This window comes from Euprymna scolopes, chromosome 36 (assembly GCF_053919585.1).
Source record: "Euprymna scolopes isolate OS-2025 chromosome 36, ASM5391958v1, whole genome shotgun sequence".
Classification (NCBI taxonomy): Eukaryota; Metazoa; Mollusca; class Cephalopoda; order Sepiida; family Sepiolidae; genus Euprymna; species Euprymna scolopes.
Window position 1 is genome coordinate 4,166,495 of NC_136517.1, and position 23,791 is coordinate 4,190,285.

The following is a 23,791-nucleotide window of genomic DNA, read 5'->3' on the forward strand; positions in this document are numbered from 1 at the left end:
TAGTTATTTACACAATTTGTGCAATGAAATTTTTTTTTGTGAACTGTTATCCTCATCTTGATAGTTGTTTCACCACATTCCGACCAACTCATCCTCTGACCTTCTTCAGGTGGTTAACCATGATGGGATAGGAATTACTGTATGCTCAGCAACGTGGCGAAACAACTATGAAGATGAGGATAACAATAATCTGCAAAAAATATCAATACACAAATTATGATGCCTCATCTCAAAAGATTCCAAAAAATAAAAATAAAATATCGTAGTTATTTACGTTTAAAACTTTTTTTTATCTACAATTTCCTCTATTTCTGCTTGAATCTTTCATTTAAGAAAAAATTGGATTTAAAGTGAAACATTTTGTTCGCAGAGAGAAGTTAAATATTTCAGAAAAGATTGTAATAGAAAACAAATACTATAAAATTAAAAATGAAGGTAATTCTTAATCGCAGGAGTGATACAAAAACTGTCTCAAAAGTTTTGCTTGCCTTCACATTGCAGTTTCCATAATTGAATACGATTTGTCTTTGAATAAATTCATATAGTGACAAAAAAAACATTTATCAAATTATTAAAATGTAAAAAAAAAAAAAAAAAAAAATGATAATATATTTATTGACCTTTAGTATATAATTCGTTTGTCATGTTTTTTAATTTGAAAAAAAAAAAAAAAAAGATTTTAAATCTTTGTTTCAGAAATGTTCTAAATTGTCACTAGAAAATATTTTTTTTTCTATACAAAAACTGTTAAGAAACTTTGAATTAATGCATTATAAAACATTTGCAATATTAGTAACAACATAATGAAATAATGATCATCACAAACCAGTAAATTCTGAAAAGAACATTAAGAAAAACAAAAACGGTTCTTGTTCTGACTTCCCCCATATTAAGAAAAATAAAGAAAATCTGTATGATGTACATACCCATGAAGAAACTAAAATATCATATTCCAAAAATCATAAATTGATCTAGTAGTTTTATTTTTACATAAGAAAATCAAAGTTTATGAATAATCAAGAAGCGACCATCATATTCAATTTTGAAAAAAAAAAATTTTAAGAGATAACTCAACAATAATTCAAACTTGCAATATTTATGTTGTAATGCCCATGAATTCCCATTAACCACTTAAAAATGATTTCCTTATTTAAAAATATAACTACTTGATCAATTTATGTGATTTTTGAAATGTTATTTTTTGTTATACAGATTTTTATTTATTTTTGTTTTGTGTTAATACAGGGGACATGAATCAAAAAAAAAAAAAAAAAAAAAATAGCAGACAAACTAAAAAAAAAAAATTATTTTTTTTTCTTCTAAAATAAAATTTCAAAAGTTACTAAGAAAAGAAATCTTCAAACAAAAGAGATTACTTTCTCAGAAAAAGATTTACAAAATCACCAACACAGAACTGTTAATCACAAAACAAGCGAAAGAGAATGAGTTGCTGCTTTTGAAAAATTCAAACAAAAGTATTAATAAATGAATAATGTAAGAAAAACAAAAAATCAAACTGACTCTATATACCACAAACAACAGATTTTGGGGACCATCTGAATCATAACTTTAAATGTCATCATAAATCTTAGATCTTAATCTCCCGTTTTCATTGAAATTTTTATCACATTCAACATTTATGACAATTAAATAAAAGTACTTTGGACCCCAACTAAGAAGTTACCAGAAATCAATCTTCCTTTATCTTTCCTTATTCTTTTATAATGCTATCTGCAATATGGAAACCTATTTCTAATCTTTGATTTTTCATATATGAAAAAGCATAGTATACGAGAAAGTAATACGGATTGAATACCCTCTGCCCCCACCCTTCTTTTACTAGTAAATGACTGCTTATTAAGACTCAGAGGCCACTTAAGGTTATAGGTTAATGATTGTTGGTTAGCAATGAACACCACCTTAGGAGGATTGTAAACGATGGGTGAAATGACAGAATTGAATGACTCGACAAGAATCAGATAACACTGCATTTGAAACTAACCATGTTGTAGTCAGATGGGAAGCAACCTCATGATATTGCATTCCACAGCTGCAAAGATTTTGAAAGAAACTTTGTTCATGGCAGTTTTTTCAAATAAAAAGATGCTTTTATCATATGTATAATAGTTTGAATAAACTATCGGATATTTTATAAACGTTATTTAAAAGAAGAAATAAAATATTCCATTTGTATTCAATGTACAGCAACAGAAACAAACTGGTATTTCTTTGAAAAAAAAAATTTTTTTAACTGTTTTTTGGCCATTCTGTGTAAAGTGAACCCAAATGTCACACATGTGACCATACATCAATGCATAAATACAAAAAAAAAATAGCTGCAAGAGATGTATACTATTCACGGCTCATTTCCTATTCATAAAACTATAATGCATATCTAATAGAATTATAAATATTCTAACTTTTAAGAATTCAAAGTTAAGTCTTCATCATGAAAAATCTAATTCTGTGCGAGGTCGTACACGTGACCGACCTTATTTGACCTCTGACTGTTAATCAACATAATATACAAAATATTTCAAATTGTCACTTGATAGGTTTTGACCTGCATAAGTCAAATACACACCTATAACTAGTATACCTGTAAGGCTTTGAGAGTTATATATGAGCTACTTTTTCCAATCTGCAGTATTTTGGGTCACACACATGACTAAGAATGGCTCTTTTATGTTTTGCAATTAAAAATGAGTTTATCTCCTTGCTGGTTTTGATTTTTATGGTTAGTGAAAAATATTTAATAATATAGAAAAGTAAATTTGCTTTTTAAAACTAAATTGCAGTAAAATATTTTTATCATATTGTCAGTAAACTGATGCAACAGATAATTAGTTCATCAAAAACAAAGTCTGGTTTGGAAAATCCGACAAGATAATAAAGGGAGTGGGGAACTAAAATATTCGAAGGCGTGATTGGTTGGAAAAAAATCATGTGTTAAATTTTTAAAGCATCACTGATGCAGTTGGTGAGCTGCAAAGTTAGCAGCATGGAAAAGGGAACAAACAATATGGATTGTTAAAAAATTATGACGATAATTGGTGCCAGGGATTGTTGTGAAAAAAAATGATATGAATATTCTGTATTCATCCACAATGTTGAATTAATCAGCAAACTTTTTTATTCGCGTCATCGTTAGCATCTCCATAAAACCATCACATAAAAAAATTAATAAAAATATCTTCTTTTTTTTAATTTCATCTGAAGTTCCCAACATGTAGTCAATTCTTTCTACTATAAACCCAGAATTAATATTCTGTAGAGTTAGAATGAAAAGCAATCTTGATAATCATTCAAAAATCGAAAATTAAACAAAATACTGGTAGAAACATTAGATTTTTGCACAACTGCTGACATTTATTGGATGCGTTTCTACAAGTAGACTGCCATTTTGTTTTTCATTCTTATTTGGCAGATTTTACATGAACTAAATTTTCAAGTTTAAACAAAAAACACTTTAAAATAAGTTAAAACACAAAAATCTTATCCAGGTAGATAGAAGAGTAACTTATCTGTTCTTTGGTAACATTTGTTGTATTTATTTTTTCACTCCATTTTTTTTTTTTTTGCTTTGTTAGCTATTCTTGAAAATTACTTTGTTAAAAGTAAAATGAAAATAAATTCCGTGCAATTAGGTAAAGCTATTTGTAAATTAGGTAAAGCTATTTGTCTATAAAACATTTATCCAGTTGTTGAACAGCACAAACCATCCTTTGCGGTAAAATCATTTTTTTCTTTCTTGTCTTAAATTCAAGCAGTTATCAAAAAAAAAAAATGCAAGTTAGATGTGGACTTTTGTGTTTGCTTAATACACAGGACCTCTTATTTTTTCACTAACAGACGGAACAGGTATTGTTGTCAGCGGTGATAGGCACTTCACTTTTGCTACAACATATACATATCTAGAGTAGGGTAAGAATTCGAAACATGTAAGTGATCTCAGAAACATTGTTGGTACTTGTTTACATTGGTGATCTTTTAAACCAACGCATTTCAGGTGAAAACATTACATACTTACGTGTCACGTTTTTATAAAAATTGATCCAGTGGAAAAATAATTACAAGTAAAAATAGAATTTATCAAATTATCAAGTTGTATCATATGTTTTATTGTAGAAGAGTTATGTGACCAATTCAATATGACAAACTTACCTTAAACTTAAATTGACTTAGATTAATGGTCCGCCATTTTTAAACCGAACATCATCATTGATGATATTTTGTTAAAAATGTATCTAACACATTTTCTACTGGATCGTTTTTCGTAATTTTTTGGAATTTATACTAATTTCAACATGACGTGTAATGTTTTCACCTGAAATGTGTTGGCTTAAAAGATCACCCCTGTAAACAGACACAACATTGTCAAGAAAATTGTTGCATTGTGGTATATGGAACAGCAGAAATAGAAAAAAAAAGCACAACGGACTTTCCAACACAATGTCCAAGCATGCAAACGAAAGCAGATTAAAGGGCAATCCATAGCCATTTTATTATGAGGACAACCAGAATCTTTTCAAAAACAAAAACAGAAAGCTCATGCTTTTTTGATTGAAAGCTTTGAAAAAAAAAAAAAAAAAAAAAAAAAAAATTTTAGTAAGTTTACAAGGGCAGCAAATTTAGCGAAAATAAGAAAATGAAGAAAACTGAAGCTAAACGAGTCGTTTCCAAAAGGAGGATCTTTCATACCTTTCAACCTCTCTGCAAGTTCCCTGGGGTCAGCTATGTTACCCTCGCTGCTACTTCTGACCATAGAGTCAGAAGCAACGGATGCGGTACGCGAGTGACAGGGAGAGGGTTCCCCGCTTAACGAACGCTGCTTATGCAACTCTGTCCTGCCCTTCAGTCCACCTGAGCCTGTGAGGGGGGGAACGAAATCAAGCAATGCAACACCAGAAGGACAAAAAAAAAATATCTTTTTTTTTTTTCATTTGAAAAAAAAAAAAATTGTTTCCTTTTTTGAGGTTTCTTTTTTTAAGACTCGACACATCAAAATACTAACCCATTTTGTTTGTTACGATGAAAATTTGCATAAATTCTAAGATGTTATAAATGGATTTTTTTTTATTATTATATCTCTACCAAATTTAAGTAGTAAAAAGACCTTGCACTTGTGCATTTTGGTTATTTTTGACAATTTTTTTTGGTTTCATTTTTGAAGAACTCCTTTCAGAACAGGGGAAGACAAATCGAGAAAACGCTATATAAAAATATCAAAGGTCTGTGTAACTTGAATAAAAATAAAACAAATGCCCCAAAGTAATACAATAACACAAAATAAAACATTTTCTAAACATTTACTGAATCAAAATAAAATTCTTAAATTTCTGAAAATGCTTTTATTTATTACAAAAGTTTAAATTTGGTAATAAAAAGCTTGTTTTTTAAAAAAAAAAAATTCACACGCATTCCAATGACTGTACCAAACTATTTATAAATTTTTTTAAGTCATACAGTTTCATATTATAACTTACATTTATTTCAGAATTTTTCTTAATTTTTTTCTGAAAGGAGATCTCCAAAAATGAAAACAAAAAAAATTATCCAACATAACCAAAATGCACAAGCACCAAAAAGCTTGATCTAAATTATAACTTATTAACTTTATTTCATGTTATCCATGTGAAGAGTTTAGAGAAAAATAATTAAAAATTATAATAATAGACAAAGGTAGTTTGCTTGAAACATTGCTGGTAAATAGATATAGAGGAGTATAAGAAGGCTATAGCAATGCAGGGAACAGACTGTTGTATTGGTGTAACGTACAAACAAAAATGGACAAACGAAAGGTCTTGTTTTATTATTTTTTTTTTTTACTTTGTATATCCATTTATTTTTCAAATATGAACTTACTGTTTGATATAACCAAGAAAAAATAAAAAACAAATAAGACCGTTTTTTTGTTCATTTTTGTTCATATGTCACACAAATACAACTAGTATAGCCTTCTTATACTCCTCAATATCAAAATATAATTTTGTAAACAGGATTCTTTTAAAATTTGCTTTAGTTTTTTTATTTTATGTGATTTCAATAAATATTTGATTAATAGAAAATAAATAAAAGTTAATGTGTATTGAATCAAAGGTATACATAGACGAGAAACAGACACAAAATATTGCTGATAATTTTATTATAGAAAAAAATTAACTATTTCTTGCAAGTCACATTATAAAAAATACAATTAAAAGGGATAAAAAAAATTGTGTGTTCAATTTTAGGTGAGAAAAAAATTGTGTTTACATTTTTTTTAAATAGGATTTAAAAAATGTTTTAATTTTACTTCTTTTTTTTTTAAATAAATATTCAATTAATATTAAATAAAGAGATGATTTAAGTTTATCAGTATAATATATAAACAAAATATACAAGATCTTGTCTGATAGTTTTATTAATATCAAAATAAATTATACACTTTAAAATCTTTCATTGTAATCACTTCACCATGAGTATGTGCCCCCCACCACTACCACCACAAAAAATAAATAAATAAATAAAATCAGCCCAAATATTTTTTAATAACATCTTTGTGCATTTCAAAATCAAACAAATATTTTGGCTTTGATTGTTTTGTTTTAAAATGGCATATCAACTGTTTTCAGGTTATTTAATGCCAAAGCCAGTAATTCTGAAAAAAGTTTTTATGATTCAAGTTCTTTATATCTTCAAATATTTATTCATGGTGTTTGGTTTGTTTTGTATAGATAAATTGTTTTTGCTTTGAAGAACATGATTGAGTTTTGCAAAGAGAAACGAAAGAAAAAAAACAATAGCATCAATGTTTGGTGCATTTTAATCAGTAAGCCGATATCTTCAGACAGCCTGATAGCACTAGAAAGTAGTTTGGAGGTTTTAATCTTAATGTTCACTTCTTTCACAATACGATTACAAAGGCTGGCACATTTGATTCTGCAGCAGCAACAGCAGCACAAAGCGTTCAATATATTTGGCAATAGGATGCAGATGAGTTATCTTTTGTGCCATAATCTAGTGTGAAGTACGACAAGAGTTTTTGTTGTATACGAAACTTGCAGAAGTCTAGATGTTTATCTATAGAAGACAACCTGTGACCCTACAGATCACGAGTCATTCAGATGGAAGCTTTCTTCACAACTTCCACTCTCAAATTTGTTGGAGTTTCCATGAATTCATTGTTTTGATATTTCATTGTCATACAGCTTCCTATTACAGTAGCTTCTTTCCAACAAGCACAGCTTTGTGAAACTCTCTAAGAACTTATAGAATTGGAATAAATAAGAAAAAATTGCAAAGATTTTTATTTTTCATTCAAAGTTCAGCTTTATAATGTACTAGCGAGTGTTTGGAGGTGTGTTGTTGGGGGAGGGGGGGTTAGATCAAAACATGGCCGGATGTTTGGAGGTGTGTTGTTGGGGGGGGGGGTAGATCAAAACCTGGCCGGGTGTTTGGAGGTGTAAAAGAAAAAAAAAGTTTTAGTAAGGAGGTAGCCTTGACACGAAGGTGGAAACGAAAGGAAAAAATAGCCAGACACCTAACCATCTCGGCCTCGAGGGGAGAGGAATTGATAAGCGTGTTAAGGGTTATAAAATGAAATGAAATTGACAGGTGCGAGGAAGTTAAGTCGTGTGATGTTTGACCTTGAAACATGACGTAAGCAATGGTTGTTCAGCAGTTAAGATTTTTACCAAACTTTGGGGAAGGAAAAGCAGCTCCCTCGTTTATTGGAGGAGTGTCTCAAAATGAAAGCAACTGTCTGATAGAACGGTGAAAAGCTGACATTGACCAAACATTTACATTGCTTTCTGGAGACCACCGGCCGGGGAAGAGTCTATTCGAATCGAGTTTCGTTTTTTTATACTGAAAAACGAAAGCTTCACGCGGCAATCCAAAAATGTAGAATATTTAGCTTTTCAAAGTTGGGCAAATTAAATAGACAGGCGATCCCCGTTGTTAACTCGTAGATATTATGATTTAGACGTCATATAAAAAGTTTTAAGAATGAGGTAGCGACTGAGCGCTCCCCCTCCAAAAGCCTTTTGTGGACATACACAAAAAGTGTACATACATACATACACACACATTTTCGCTTTTATATTTATAGATTAAAAAATAATAAAATTAAAAATTTGGGTGAAAAGATATACAGTAATAATTTAGATCAAGAACTTATTTGTGCATTCAAAATATGGGTCAGTTTTTATTGATGCAGAGTCTTAAAAAGTGTAGAAATTAAAATATTTACAAAAAAAATAAAATAAAAAAAAATAGAAGCAGCAATTTCTTTTTATTTGCTCTGAACTAGAGAAAACCATGAAAATTATATTCCAACATAGTAACGGCTCCAGACTAAAATCTACACCATCATCTTCTACTCCTCAGAAAAAAAAGACCTCTTTCTTTTTAAATAAAAATTCTAAAAAAATATCAAAATTAAAATGTTTTTCTATCAAACACCATTAAATTAGTAAAGAACTGAAAACATCTAAATTTCCCTTTGAACCAATTATGAGGAATGTTCCAAAAGTAATGTCTCCTACTTTTTTTCCCCCTGCATGAATAAATCAGAGGAGATTGCAAATTGCATTGTTATGATGACTGAACTTATGCATTAATGAACTCTGTTTCAGATATTGATGGTGTGAGACTAAGAAAGCAACTTCCATCATGGATGTGCATCAGAAACAGAGATGCGTCACTGAATTCCTCCGTGCAGAAAATATTAAACCATTGAACATTCACCGGTGCCTGTTGAATAGTTCTTTGATAGTGAAAAAATAACTATTTTCCATCGGTTTAAAGAGCACAAACAAACCATAATACTTGAACTTTCTTTTTAATTCAAATTAAATGACTTTCTATTCATATTTGGATTCTTCAGACTACTGTTCTCATCTTGAATTTATTTTTACAACATTTTAGTCAATGTAACCTGCAACCTTTTTCTGGGTGTATTTTGTTGAACTCTAGAATCTGCACAAAATTTTGAACGGACCCATTTATTTAATCAATGGGTGTAACATGCCCTTGTTCAATTAGCAATAACTAAGTAGAAATCCTAAGTAATTTGCAATTGTATTTTACGTGTTGCCCACACAAAAGATTGAACAACCTCCAGAAGAGTATAACATACAACTGAATTTTACCAAGTACTTTATCCACTATGCAATGGGTTCAACAAGATACAACTAAAAATGTTCAGAGGTTACACTGATTGAAATGCAAAAATAAGACTCAAGATGAGAACAATAGTCCGAAGAATCCAAATATGTATAATCAATCCTCATTGAAAAAAAATTCAGAAATATGCTTTTCTAGTTGATAGTTTAAAGGCTTCAAAATTACTTTTGAATTTCAAAGACTAACAGTGTAAAAATGTGTCCGGCATTCTTTAATCTACAAACAAAAGATAGAAGTTTGCTATTGTGATAGCACACCTACAATCTATCATTATAAATTATTGAAATCTAAAGATATACTCATGCAAGTTTTTCAACCTTTAAAACTAGATCAAGATAAATTAATATATACACACTAGGGGCTGTAATTATAAAAATAATTGTTAATATATATTGGGCAAAAATATTATAGTTATAAAGCCCTTTTAAGAAATTAAAGTTGAGCCCACTTTAGAGAATTAAGAAAAAGCAGTCAATTTTAGTACAAATGCAGTATTCCGACTTCCGGTCGTGAATATTCTGCAAGTGTATAACATGAATTGTAATTAAACTTTACTAACAAATGTTATTTGCCTTTAACAAAGTTATCATCAGATGATAACTAAGTTCAGACGTGGTTTCGGAGCTGAAGTATCATTAGCACTCGTTAAGAGCACGAAGCAATATCATGATACTAGCAAACTTTGTCATTCTGTAGCATTGCCATATGCATGCACTTAAGAACCTTGGCTCTTATGTATTTCTTTAAAAATTAGTAAAAAATCCAGAAGTTGAGTTGACAATGAAACCTAAGCATTCGACCTCGATAGGAAATACATTGATAGCTATTTTTATATAGTTTTGTAGATCTTCATATTTTTCCAACTTGTGCTGATGTATCGAATCAAAATGTTCCTTGAAAAGCACTATTAACTCAATGAGAAAAACTTTTTTCAACTAAATGTACCAAATGACAATATTGGAATGAGTTATCAATTTTTATGATTTTCAGTAGAAAAAAAAATGGAAGGAAAGGATTCAAATATGAAGGAAGTCAGTTTCAAAATTGAATCAATGAAAATGATAGAACAAGAAAATTAGGTTCTTGTCCAGAATTCACCCATATTAAAAAAAAAAACAAAATTTTTAAAAATCTGTATAATGTATGTACCTGTGATGAAAGAACATATCATATTCCAAAAATCATCTAAATTGATCAAGTAGTTTTATTTTTAACTAAAAATAAAAGTCAAATTTTATGAATAAGCAAGAAGGGACTGTCCTGTCCCTTTTTTTCTTGGAGAAACAAAAGGAGACAACTTAATGATTCAAACTTGCAAGATCAGCCTTGTAATGCCTACGATTTCCCATTAATCACTTTAAATTGTTTTAAAATGATTTTCTTTATAGAAATAAAATTATTTGATGAATTTATATGATTTTTGGGATATGATCTTTTTATTCTATTACAAGCCTACATACATCATAAAAAATTTTCTGTATTTTTGTTTTTTTATATAGGAGGAATTCTGGATAACCACCAAGAATTATATAAATACGAGAATGAAATATGAGAAGTTAGTTCTCAAAACAAAAAACATTGAATCAAAGTGTGTTTCATTACGATGAAATCTCTTCACGAAACGGATATTTTAGATAACTTTACGTTATATTAGACATTTGAAATGAAAAATTCTTAGGAAAGATCCCTTGGGATTTTAAAACACAGCTTTTCTTTTTATCAGTTCATTTAAGGCCTGGTGGCAAACCAGACCAAAAACCTAGAACCAATCATAAATTGAGAATCTTGGACACATTTTTGGAAAGATTATTTCATAAATTTAATTTGAAAATTTAGAAAACCAAATAATGTTATGGGATTTTTTGTTAAATGAAAACTTTTTTTGTGAATTTTGTTATGAAGACAATTTATTCATAGATGAAATAATTTAATAAAAAACTATATAACATAATTTGTTTATTTTTTTAATTTTCAAAATGAAACCAATTCTATGAAAGAGATTTACATAAACATCAAATAATTCTCATCATGAGGCTTCTATACATCGTGTGATGACTACCATGACTCATTGGGTCACAACCACTATTTTGTTTCTAAATTTTTGAGATGAGGATCGATTATTTGTATTATTTGGATTCTTCGGATTACTATTCTCATCTTGAGTGTCATTTTTGACAACATATTGACCAATGTAACCTCCGACATTCTTCAGGTGCAAACTCGGGAATCTTTCTGTCAAACTCGGGAATCTTTCTATCAAACGCAGGAATCTTTCTATCAAACTCAGGAATCTGCATGAAATTTCCCCAAAAAGATTCCCATGCTAAACAAGATATGCCTGAAGAAAGTCTGAGGTTATATTGACCACAACGTGAAAATGACACTCAAGATGGCAACAATAGCACAAAGAATGCAAATAGAAACAACCACCATTTCATTTTGATATCAAAAAATTAATTAACTTATTGGTTAAGAATTCCTTCTTGCATAACTAAAAAAAAAAAACAAGTCTTAACTTGTATATTATCCATGTTAAGTATTAAAATAAGGCAAACTATTATTTTATTATTTAATTTACATACATGTACAAACACACGATGTAAATTAGCTAAAAAAGAGTCATTTTTTTCTCAAAAAGCTCAAAGACATTAAGACATATTGTAGAGTTATTAAATCGAGAGTTAAAAGAAGTGACAGAAATATAAAGATAGCTAAGATATGGGCAGTTCAGTTAATTATAATTTACAACTTGTTAAAATGTTTTTTTTCTTTTCAAACATAACTCAATCCTAAAAGTGATTAATATTTTAGCATGTATTTTGTGTTATTAAAGTATATAGGGAAAAAGCCTTTGGGAAACAAACGTTGATTATTAATTTAGTCTGATAATATATGTATGTGCGCATGTATATTTAATATATTATGATTACGTATATGTATGTGCGCACGTATATTTAATATATTATGATTACGTATATGTATGTAAAATGACATTTACCTTCACTTTTGAATTTGCCCCTCTCAAATGGGACTTCCGGTATATTTGCAGTGACTGAAGGGACACGAGGTAATCCAGGCTCAGGGGGCATGGTAGGCCGGGAAACATTTTGCTCAGATGACTTGGACCTTGATGGACCTTTATTTCATAAAATAAAAAATTTTTAAAATTCAATCATTGTCGTACAAAATGCAACAATCTTCAAAATGCTTGGAAAATAATTAGCATGTTAATAACAAAAGACTTCTGTATAGATGTTTTTTGTTTTGCTAAATACATGTTGCAAAGGGCCGAAAGGACATTTTCTGAGGATATGAACTATTCATTGAAACTTCATGGAATAAGGAATGACTTTATTTTCTTTGTGTTTCTTGTCGAAAAATAATTTGTTGAAGATTTAACACTAAGGTTAAAAAGTGAAATTGAAGAAACAGCGCTCTCATAGAAGAGCATTTTGGCCTGCAAAAAATGCCTGGGCAGACGTGTCAGAATCTCTGGTAGAGGTGCCTCAGGTGATTAGCAATAAACTAACCTCTTCTCAAAGAGAGAAAGCAAAGCCTGGGAGGGTGGACCTCCTAGAACTGCACAGGATCAGCAAACATATCACAATCAACAGAGAAAAGGACATTTCAGAAATAGCATAGAATGTAGATTTCATGTGTGACTCCAAGCGCCATATCCTGGTAAACTGTGTCAGCCGATGAGCTAAGTTCATGAAAGTACCTGCTGCCTTGTTGGTTTTGATAGTACAGTAGCAACAGCTCAGCCTACTAATTAGAACTCTGGCTGCTTGTAGGACAGGCACTTAATCGTAAAAACATTCCACTGACATAGAGACCCTATCTCCAACGTTCCACTATCCGTCTCCCATTTCTCTCTAACTTTGTCTGTTCTGTCTTCTAACTGCTTGTATATATTCTAACTAATCCCTTGTGCTTACATCATTCGACTACACAAAATCCTAGCATGTGACTTTCAACCACGTTTTCTGGACAAATTTATTGTTTTTATCTTTAGGTTTGAAAACCTATTTTGTTTACAGCCTCCACATCCTTTCCTTGTTATTGTTTTTAAGTTAACACAAATATTTTACTGAACATTCCCTTCTTTCAAAACATTCTCTCTGCATACCTTTTTTCTATATAACAGTTAACAAAATAATAATGTTCATTATCCAACATTTAAAATTTTTAATAACAATCGATTTTCCTAAATCAACTATCAGCAAGGAAACCCAACATTGCCCCGGCATAATTTAACATATACAAGATAGCAAGTGATCAATCGGTATACCATGTCAATGATATTGTAGAGCGTAAGCTTGTAAAAGTATCAAAACTCCCCTAACCCCTGGATGAGAGAAAAGTGATGCTAAATGGATAGAGAGAAAGAGAGCCTGTGACAGAATAAAACAATCAGTGTTCATATGCACTGATACTATTGGAAACATTATGATCCCACAATAAAATAGAAACCGGTAGAGAATGAATTGTTTACAGCAGATATTGTATTTCAGCCTGAAATAATCTAAAAACTGGTTTATTTAAAAAGAAAGAAAAAAAAAAGAAAATTTTACTATCCATCCTTCCTCCCATTCACCGATTAGACATCTATTGACCAACGCTTCATCTGTGAGAGATTTATTGACTAATGGTCTGGAGAAATATCTAAAATTAAATTTGACGAATATCTAAATTAGTCAAATTTAATTTTAAAAGTTGTTGGAATACACAGACATCATGTTAGTAAAGATTTTCTGGTTGTGAAAGTGAGAATGAATCACAAACAAATGTTACATTTTAGGGACCCTACGAGAGTAGCGATTAAATTAGCTAGTATGAATTTTGACTAGGGTCACACTGAGTGCATATCCGGATAACCTTAATCTGCAAACAGAATTGTTCCTAGAGATGAATGATGTAAAGTTGAGAGAGCCGGTCAAACGAAAGGCACAACAAAATTGAACGATGACAAATGACATTTTTCGAGCTGAAAATAAACAAAGGTTTTCAGGTCTGTTTCTCTGTGGAAGCCGTGTAAATGAGACACAGACAATAATGTAGAAGTGAATATTACCTTGACATCTTTGTATGCATCACTCATTTCAGCAAATTAGAAAGTAACTTAAGTAGTAAGCAAATTTAGCTAAATTGTCTAAGAGTACATTAGCTTTTCTATCCCAAGTTCATTCTCTCCAAATAAAACCTTGAAGAAAATTCAGCAGCAGTCTCCTTGTGTTCTCTATCTTCATGAAAAGGTTATTTCGACCGCAACCACCAGACAATATAAAAGACCAGCATGTATAAACATCCCAACGTATATATAAAGAACTTGATTTTTGTCATTGAAATAAACATATACAGTGTCTCAGAAGTTGCGAACAACACACTGATCTTTATGGAATAACCAATTTGATCACCAGATCTGTCCTCCTTTGACTTTTTCCTTTGTCCACATCCATAATCTATTGTATATCAAAATAGTTCATGCACTCATAATGCTTTGAAAGATGCAATAACTGGACGCCAAAGGATCAATGCCTAAATCTTCATAAAAATTAAAAACAGTTTTATAAAGAGAATTGAGTCATGTTTCGATGCAGATAGTGAGGGAAGGGGGGGGGGGATTGAGCATCTGTTTAGCTAATAGTTAATAAAATACAGGGTGTCTCAAAAAATGTACTCACACTTCAACTAATATCAGTTTAATTTGGAAACAAGCCAAGAATGTGGGGTCCCCCTCTATGAGTCAAAAATTTACTTTCACCATGACTAATGTTTGTGCAAAATTTTTTTAAAAAATCCAAGGCATAGTTATTCTATAGGGTAAAAAAATAAAATAAAATGAAAGAATTGAAAAAAAATGAACACACAAAAAATGCTTATGACATTAAATAAGAAAAAATATTTGAACACAAACCGAAATTTTAACATGCATCAAAATGATTTGTAAGTGGGAAAACAATAAAAAATAACAAAAAAAAAACATGCATTATTGTTAAGGATGATGGCAGACATTCAATGTAAATTAAATAATTACATTCTGTTTTTTCTTAATGGATTTATTTCTTAAAAGTTCAATGCATTGTTGTCAAAAAATGTTTATGTAAAAATATGTTTTGTTTTAATAATTTATCTAATATTAACAAGACCATAATGAAAATTTGGTGCTTGTATAGACTGGGGATCTTTTGAACACATTTTTAAATGGCAGATAATCAATTTAAGTCAAGGGAGATAAGTCAATTTGTCATACTGAATTGGTTGCACAACTCTTCGACATTAAAACATACGATAAATCTTGATAAATTTTATTTTTGTATTTTTCTATTCGATCAGTTTTGGGAATTTTTTGGAATTTATACTAATTTCACTATTATACATAAATATGTGCTGGTTTTCACCTTAACTGTGCTGGTTTAAAAGATCACCAATCTACACAAGCACAAGAAATTCTTACTTGGTCTTCTCTTTAAAAACTTAACATAAAAATATCTATCAGCTAAATATGACTGAATTCTATTTATGTCTTGTTCTGTTTGGGAACAATTCATTTTGAAATGAGTTTATATTATTTCTTGGAACTCAGTGGCATCTGATATTTCTTTACTTCTTTTAAATTTGATCTTTAGTGATCATTTCTCATAATTTATACAAATTTCGATATAACATGCAATTTGATCTTTAGTGATGAGACAATCTCACATTTTAAATTTGATCTTTAGTGATGGGACAATCTCACATTTTAAATTTGATTTTAGTGATGAGACAATCTCACATTTTAAATTTGATCTTTAGTGATGGGACAATCTCACATTTTAAATTTGATCTTTAGTGATGGGACAATCTCACATTTTAAATGAGTGCAGAAAGGCAATAACATTTATATCTGCTGATTCATTTGGTGATGTAAAATGATCATCGAAAAAATATATGATGTTAAATTTTTGAAGTTCTTCCATTTCTACACATCTTTTTCCTTCTCAACCATGAACGTAATATTCAGAAGGTACTTCAAAATATTTACTTGTTGTGCAACCAACTAACGACGATGAATTGTAAATATAAAAATTATTTGGGTCAAATACTTTTTTTATTTGGTGCATAATTTGATTTTTATAAAAAGAATTCCATTAAAATAATTAGTTGAAAAAAATTAATTGAAAATACATGCAAAATTACTGCATTACAATAGCATAAATAAAAATTCTTTAATTTAAAAATATAAAAGCATAAAAAAATTTTGTTTTCATTTCTTTTTAAATTAAAATTTTTTATTTAAATAGGGATTCCATCCATCTCAAAAACTAAACCTGAAACCTTGAGATTTTTGGGCTGAGGTTATACTAACTGACCTATTTGGACTTTCTTATAAAATAGAGCTTAAAACATTATCTTAGAAAAATAAGTATAGCTTTAGTGTGACATCACAGATTTATGATTACATTCATGTTTTCAAACATGAATTCAAACCTAAGCAATTAATGGATAAACATTATCGATAGTATTGGAAAGTAATAGTCTAACACAAACTAGTAAACATATGCAAATGAAGAGGGCGTATTTTTACTCACAAATTAAATAACAAATTTTCATATGCTTTTTAATTTAAAAATATAAAAAATTATTTTAAATCCTAAACTGAGACAATTTAAAATTTTGGTACTAATCCAGAGTTGCAATTTTTTTTGGTTCTAATCCAAAGTTCCAATTTTTGACAAGCTGGATTTATTTCTTCATTAAAAACAGCTTTTGTGGTAAGTAAAATAAACGTGGATTATTTCCACTGAATCCATATCATAACCTAACAAAAAAAAAATCCATATCATAACCTAACAAAACAAAAATCCATATCATAACCTTACAAAACAAAAATCCATATCATAACCTTACAAAACAAAAATCCATATCATAACCTTACAAAGCAACAATCCATATCATAACCTAACACAAAAATCCATATCATAACCTTACAAAACAAAAATCCATATCATAACCTAACACAAAAATCCATATCATAACCTAACACAAAAATCCATATCATAACCTAACAAAACAAAAATCCATATCATAACCTAACAACACAAAAATCCATATCATAACCTAACACAGCAAAAATCCATATCATAACCTAACAAAGTAAAAATCCATATCATGACCTAACACAGCAAAAATCCATATTATAACCTAACAAAGCAAAAATCCATATCATAACCTTACAAAACAAAAATCCATATCATAACCTTACAAAATAAAATCCATATCATAACCTTACAAAGCAAAAATCCATATCATAACCTTACAAAGCAAAAATCCATATCATAACCTAACAACACAAAAATCCATATCATAACCTTACAAAGCAAAAATCCATATCATAACCTAACAAAGAAAAAATCCATATCATAACCTTACAAAACAAAAATCCATATCATAACCTAACACAAGAATCCGTATCATAACCTAACAACACAAAAATCCATATCATAACCGAACAAAGCAAAAATCCATATCATAACCTTACAAAGCAAAAATCCATATCATAACCTAACAAAACAAAAATCCATATCATAACCTTACAAAGCAAAAATCCATATCATAACCTTACAAAGAAAAAATCCATATCATAACCTAACACAAAAATCCATATCATAACCTAACAACACAAAAATCCATATCATAACCTAACAACACAAACATCCATATCATAACCTAACAACACAAACATCCATATCATAACCTTACAAAGCAAAAATCCATATCATAACCTTACAAAGCAAAAATCCATATCATAACCTTACAAAGCAAAAATCCATATCATAACCTAACACAAAAATCCATATCATAACCTAACAAAGCAAAAATCCATATCATAACCTTACAAAGCAAAAATCCATATCATAACCTAACAACACAAAAATCCATATAACCTTACAAAGCAAAAATCCATATCATAACCTAACACAAAAATCCATATCATAACCTTACAAAACAAAAATCCATATCATAACCTTACACAAAAATCCATATCATAACCTAACACAAAAATCCATATCATAACCTAACAAAACAAAAATCCATATCATAACCTAACAAAACAAAAATCCATATCATAACCTAACAAAACAAAAATCCATATCATAACCTAACAAAACAAAAATCCATATCATAACCTAACAAAACAAAAATCCATATCATAACCTAACAAAACAAAAATCCATATCATAACCTAACAAAACAAAAATCCATATCATAACCTAACAAAACAAAAATCCATATTATAACCTAACAAAATAAAAATCCATATCATAACCTTACAAAACAAAAATCCATATAATAACCTAATAACACAAAAATCCATATACTAACCTAACAAAGCAAAAATCCATATCATAACCTTACAAAACAAAAATCCATATCATAACCTAACAAAACAAAAATCCATATCATAACCTAACAAAACAAAAATCTATATCATAACCTTACAAAACAAAAATCCATATAATAACCTAATAACACAAAAATCCATATCATAACCTAACAAAGCAAAAATCCATATCATAACCTTACAAAACAAAAATCCATATCATAACCTTACAAAACAAAAATCCATATCATAACCTAACAAAACAAAAATCCATATCATAACCTAACAAAACAAAAATCCATATCATAACCTAACAAAACAAAAATCCATATAATAACCTAACAAAACAAAAATCCATATCATAACCTAACAAAGCAAAAATCCATATCATAACCTAACAAAGCAAAAATCCATATCATAACCTTACAAAACAAAAATCCATATCATAACCTAACAAAACAAAAATCCATATCATAACCTAACAAAACAAAAATCCATATCATAACCTTACAAAACAAAAATCCATATTATAACCTAACACAAAAATCCATATCATAACCTTACCAAGCAAAAATCCATATCATAACCTAACAAAGCAAAAATCCATATCATAACCTTACAAAGCAAAAATCCATATCATAACCTAACAAAGCAAAAATCCATATCATAACCTTACAAAACAAAAATCCATATCATAACCTAACACAAAAATCCATATCATAACCTAACAAAACAAAAATCCATATCATAACCTAACAAAGCAAAAATCCATATCATAACCTTACAAAACAAAAATCCATATCATAACCTAACAACACAAAAATCCATATCATAACCTAACAAAGCAAAAATCCATATCATAACCTTACAAAGCAAAAATCCATATCATAACCTAACAAAACAAAAATCCATATCATAACCTTACAAAGCAAAAATCCATATCATAACCTTACAAAGAAAAAATCCATATCATAACCTAACACAAAAATCCATATTATAACCTAACAAAATAAAAATCCATATCATAACCTAACAACACAAACATCCATATCATAACCTAACAAAACAAAAATCCATATCATAACCTTACAAAGCAAAAATCCATATCATAACCTTACAAAGCAAAAATCCATATCATAACCTAACACAAAAATCCATATCATAACCTAACAAAGCAAAAATCCATATCATAACCTTACAAAGCAAAAATCCATATCATAACCTAACAACACAAAAATCCATATAACCTTACAAAGCAAAAATCCATATCATAACCTAACACAAAAATCCATATCATAACCTTACAAAACAAAAATCCATATCATAACCTAACACAAAAATCCATATCATAACCTAACACAAAAATCCATATCATAACCTAACAAAACAAAAATCCATATCATAACCTAACAAAACAAAAATCCATATCATAACCTAACAAAACAAAAATCCATATCATAACCTAACAAAACAAAAATCCATATCATAACCTAACAAAACAAAAATCCATATCATAACCTAACAAAACAAAAATCCATATCATAACCTAACAAAACAAAAATCCATATCATAACCTAACAAAACAAAAATCCATATTATAACCTAACAAAATAAAAATCCATATCATAACCTTACAAAACAAAAATCCATATAATAACCTAATAACACAAAAATCCATATACTAACCTAACAAAGCAAAAATCCATATCATAACCTTACAAAACAAAAATCTATATCATAACCTAACAAAACAAAAATCCATATCATAACCTAACAAAACAAAAATCTATATCATAACCTTACAAAACAAAAATCCATATAATAACCTAATAACACAAAAATCCATATCATAACCTAACAAAGCAAAAATCCATATCATAACCTTACAAAACAAAAATCCATATCATAACCTTACAAAACAAAAATCCATATCATAACCTAACAAAACAAAAATCCATATCATAACCTAACAAAACAAAAATCCATATCATAACCTAACAAAACAAAAATCCATATAATAACCTAACAAAACAAAAATCCATATCATAACCTAACAAAGCAAAAATCCATATCATAACCTAACAAAGCAAAAATCCATATCATAACCTTACAAAACAAAAATCCATATCATAACCTAACAAAACAAAAATCCATATCATAACCTAACAAAACAAAAATCCATATCATAACCTTACAAAACAAAAATCCATATTATAACCTAACACAAAAATCCATATCATAACCTTACCAAGCAAAAATCCATATCATAACCTAACAAAGCAAAAATCCATATCATAACCTTACAAAGCAAAAATCCATATCATAACCTAACAAAGCAAAAATCCATATCATAACCTTACAAAACAAAAATCCATATCATAACCTAACACAAAAATCCATATCATAACCTAACAAAACAAAAATCCATATCATAACCTAACAAAGCAAAAATCCATATCATAACCTTACAAAACAAAAATCCATATCATAACCTAACAACACAAAAATCCATATCATAACCTAACAAAGCAAAAATCCATATCATAACCTTACAAAGCAAAAATCCATATCATAACCTAACAAAACAAAAGGTGCACCATTTGAAATGCACCCACGCTTTAACCAAAGAAGCTCTTTCCATCCATCTGTTTTTCACATTTAAACTGGAAATAGCATTTGAATGGATTCATCTAATTTAAGACGCATCCAAATATCCCACTAAAAGGGAATCTATCAGTCTATCATGCTTCAATTTGAAAATGCATTTTCATGGCTCTGTCATGCTCAAGTGTGCATAGCATTTTCACTGTTAAACATGCATCTTTTTTTTTTTTATATAAATGACCAAACGGCTCTAAAAAGTATCAATCAAATCATCTGTCATGCTTAAGCTTGAAATTACATCTTTTTTTTTTTTTTTTTTTTTTTGCCATCCATGAACATTTGCTCAGTTCATCATCATCTTTGGTCTAATGTCTATTTTACATGCATTGGACGGCATAAAAAAAATTCCAAAGTAACCTATCTCTTTATTTTACTTCTCAAACATAGGCAATAAATGGGTAAATATTACCGATAGTGTTGGAAAGCAATACTAGCAAACATATGCGAATGAAGAGGGCATAGTTTTGCTATTGGATGAAATAACACATTTTTATATTTTTTTCATTTAAAAATATAAAAATTGATTATTTTAATATTAAAGTTTTAAAAAGTTTTAATTAAAAAGTATTTTTTTTTTAGTTTAAAAAAAAAATTTTTTCAAATAATTTTTTCATTATTTTTTTAAATCAAAAAGATTAAAAAAAAAATTAAGAAAATATCAGATCTTTATTTTTAGAAATGGAAAAAAATTACATTAATAGTAAATAATAAATCCCCAAATAAAACAGATGTCATGATCAGAAATTGAACCAGAAATCTTCAGCCTGATGTTCTACCAACTGACCTATTTGAACTTTCTTATAAATAGCGCTTAAAAAATTACCATAACACAATAATTACATCTTTTTATTTTACTCCTCAGGATCATTTTTATCACTCTCTCCCATGATTACCTTATCCTTCACTCTGAACTGAGCCTGCTATCTGTCCTGCATCTACTAGCCCAAGAACTACCATCCATTCTTTCAACGTGACCATACCATCAAAGTCTTCTCTTCTGCACACATCTTCCTATACTGGTTAGATTTGGTCTTCTTTCAAATTTACCAGAAGTAAGATTTTCTTAAAGACTAACACATTTTAGGCTCTCTCTCCATTCTTGTCAAATCTTGTTTCCTTAATAACTGGAAAACTGCTTCTAGGGTACCAGTTTTCAAGAATTTTGGTGACCTGATCCTAAAAATTATCAACCCATTAATCTCACACAAAACAGTTAACTTTTGATTTAAGACTAGCAGGGCTACTCAGCATTGCCTGGGATAAAAGTGTAACATATTTTTTATTAAAACTTCTACCTCCACCTCTCTCTGCCTTTCTTTCACTTCCGTTTTACCCATCTCTTTCACGAACCCTGTCTTTCTCCTTCACCCAGCCCATTCCTCTGCAATTGAGCATACACACACATAAGCACAAATAACTCTTTATATAAAAAATTCTTCTAAGAATGAGTCAGCATTTTCTTTCAAATGAGTACATAACATTGAAAAACCATTCCTCCTCGACAAATCCTTTTTCCTGAATTTGAAATATTATTCATCTAGCACAATGATGATCAACTTTGTGGATGTTTGTTTTGTAGTTTTTTTTCGTTTTACTTTTAGCGGGACATACAAACATACATACACACATACAGGTCCCCTTTATATAATAGAGGATTACTTTCGAAATCCATTTCAGGCAGTGATAGTTGCTTTTTGCTTTCTCTTTTCTTTATTTTTACTCACTCATTGGTCTTTATTATACATTGGTGAATGTTTTTTGTAGTGGGGGAAAAATATTTTACATTGTAAAAAAAAAAAAAGTAGAAACATTTTTTTTAAACTATGAAGTTTTTTTTTTTTTTAGATTTTCTTCATGTTAATGACAAAATTAAATGTTAGATCAACTCAAAAAGAATTATTTTTCTATTATCAATAACAAAAACAATGGAACAGGGTTAGTAACGAATAGGGCTATAACAACAGCATATTCTTTTCATTGTCATGACTCTCGAGTATATGTTAGACACAGTTAATCAACCGAGAACCACATCATTCTGTATAAAACCATATAATATATCAATGGATACACACTCAAAAGTAAAAAAAAAAATGAAAAGAATATGCTGTTGTCGTAGCCCTAGTAATGAATCATTTTTGATGAGCATTATTACTGCTTGAGGAAATGGTATTAGTATAACTTATTAAGGATTCTGTAATTTCTACCAACATTCAAGGGAATCTTCTAGAATCTTGCATAACACCAGTTTGATGAAAATTGTAAGGTCATCACAAAAGCATAGAATGCATGTGCCTGTATGCTAGATAAGCACACATAAATGAGTTGGTTTTCGTTAGATTTGTCTTTTTTTTTTTACCTTCAGAATTCAAATTAAGGTGAGGTGACCTTTGAACTGGTGCTGTGTTCAAATCATTCCAGACACTGCAGGATGTCAACGAGTCTGAAATGTTATATAACATGAGACGAGGAAATTCAAGCTTTTTTTAGGAAGAGGAAAAAATGAAGGTGAAAGGGGTGAAGTGAATGAAGAGATAGAGAAATTGCGAGGGGTTGCAAAGTGAAGTAAAGAATGGGGGGGGGGTATATAAAAGTGCA

At 29.3% G+C, this 23,791-nt stretch overlaps 1 protein-coding gene across 14 annotated transcripts in view; it reads right to left on the reverse strand.

Moving 5' to 3' along the window:
* Positions 1-23,791, reverse strand: part of LOC145260287 (ral GTPase-activating protein subunit alpha-1-like) — a 476,501-nt gene that overhangs the window by 315,585 nt on the left and 137,125 nt on the right. For 9 of the 14 annotated variants that reach the window (XM_080118131.1, XM_080118140.1, XM_080118128.1 and 6 more), the window contains exons 18-20: positions 23,553-23,636; positions 12,167-12,304; positions 4,702-4,869 (exon numbers count right to left, since the gene is read on the reverse strand). In XM_080118131.1, the coding sequence (XP_079974257.1) occupies positions 4,702-4,869; positions 12,167-12,304; positions 23,553-23,636 (390 nt within the window). The remainder of the gene's footprint in view (positions 1-4,701; positions 4,870-12,166; positions 12,305-23,552; positions 23,637-23,791) is intronic. The other 5 variants (XM_080118139.1, XM_080118137.1, XM_080118136.1 and 2 more) reach the window with 1 other exon arrangement.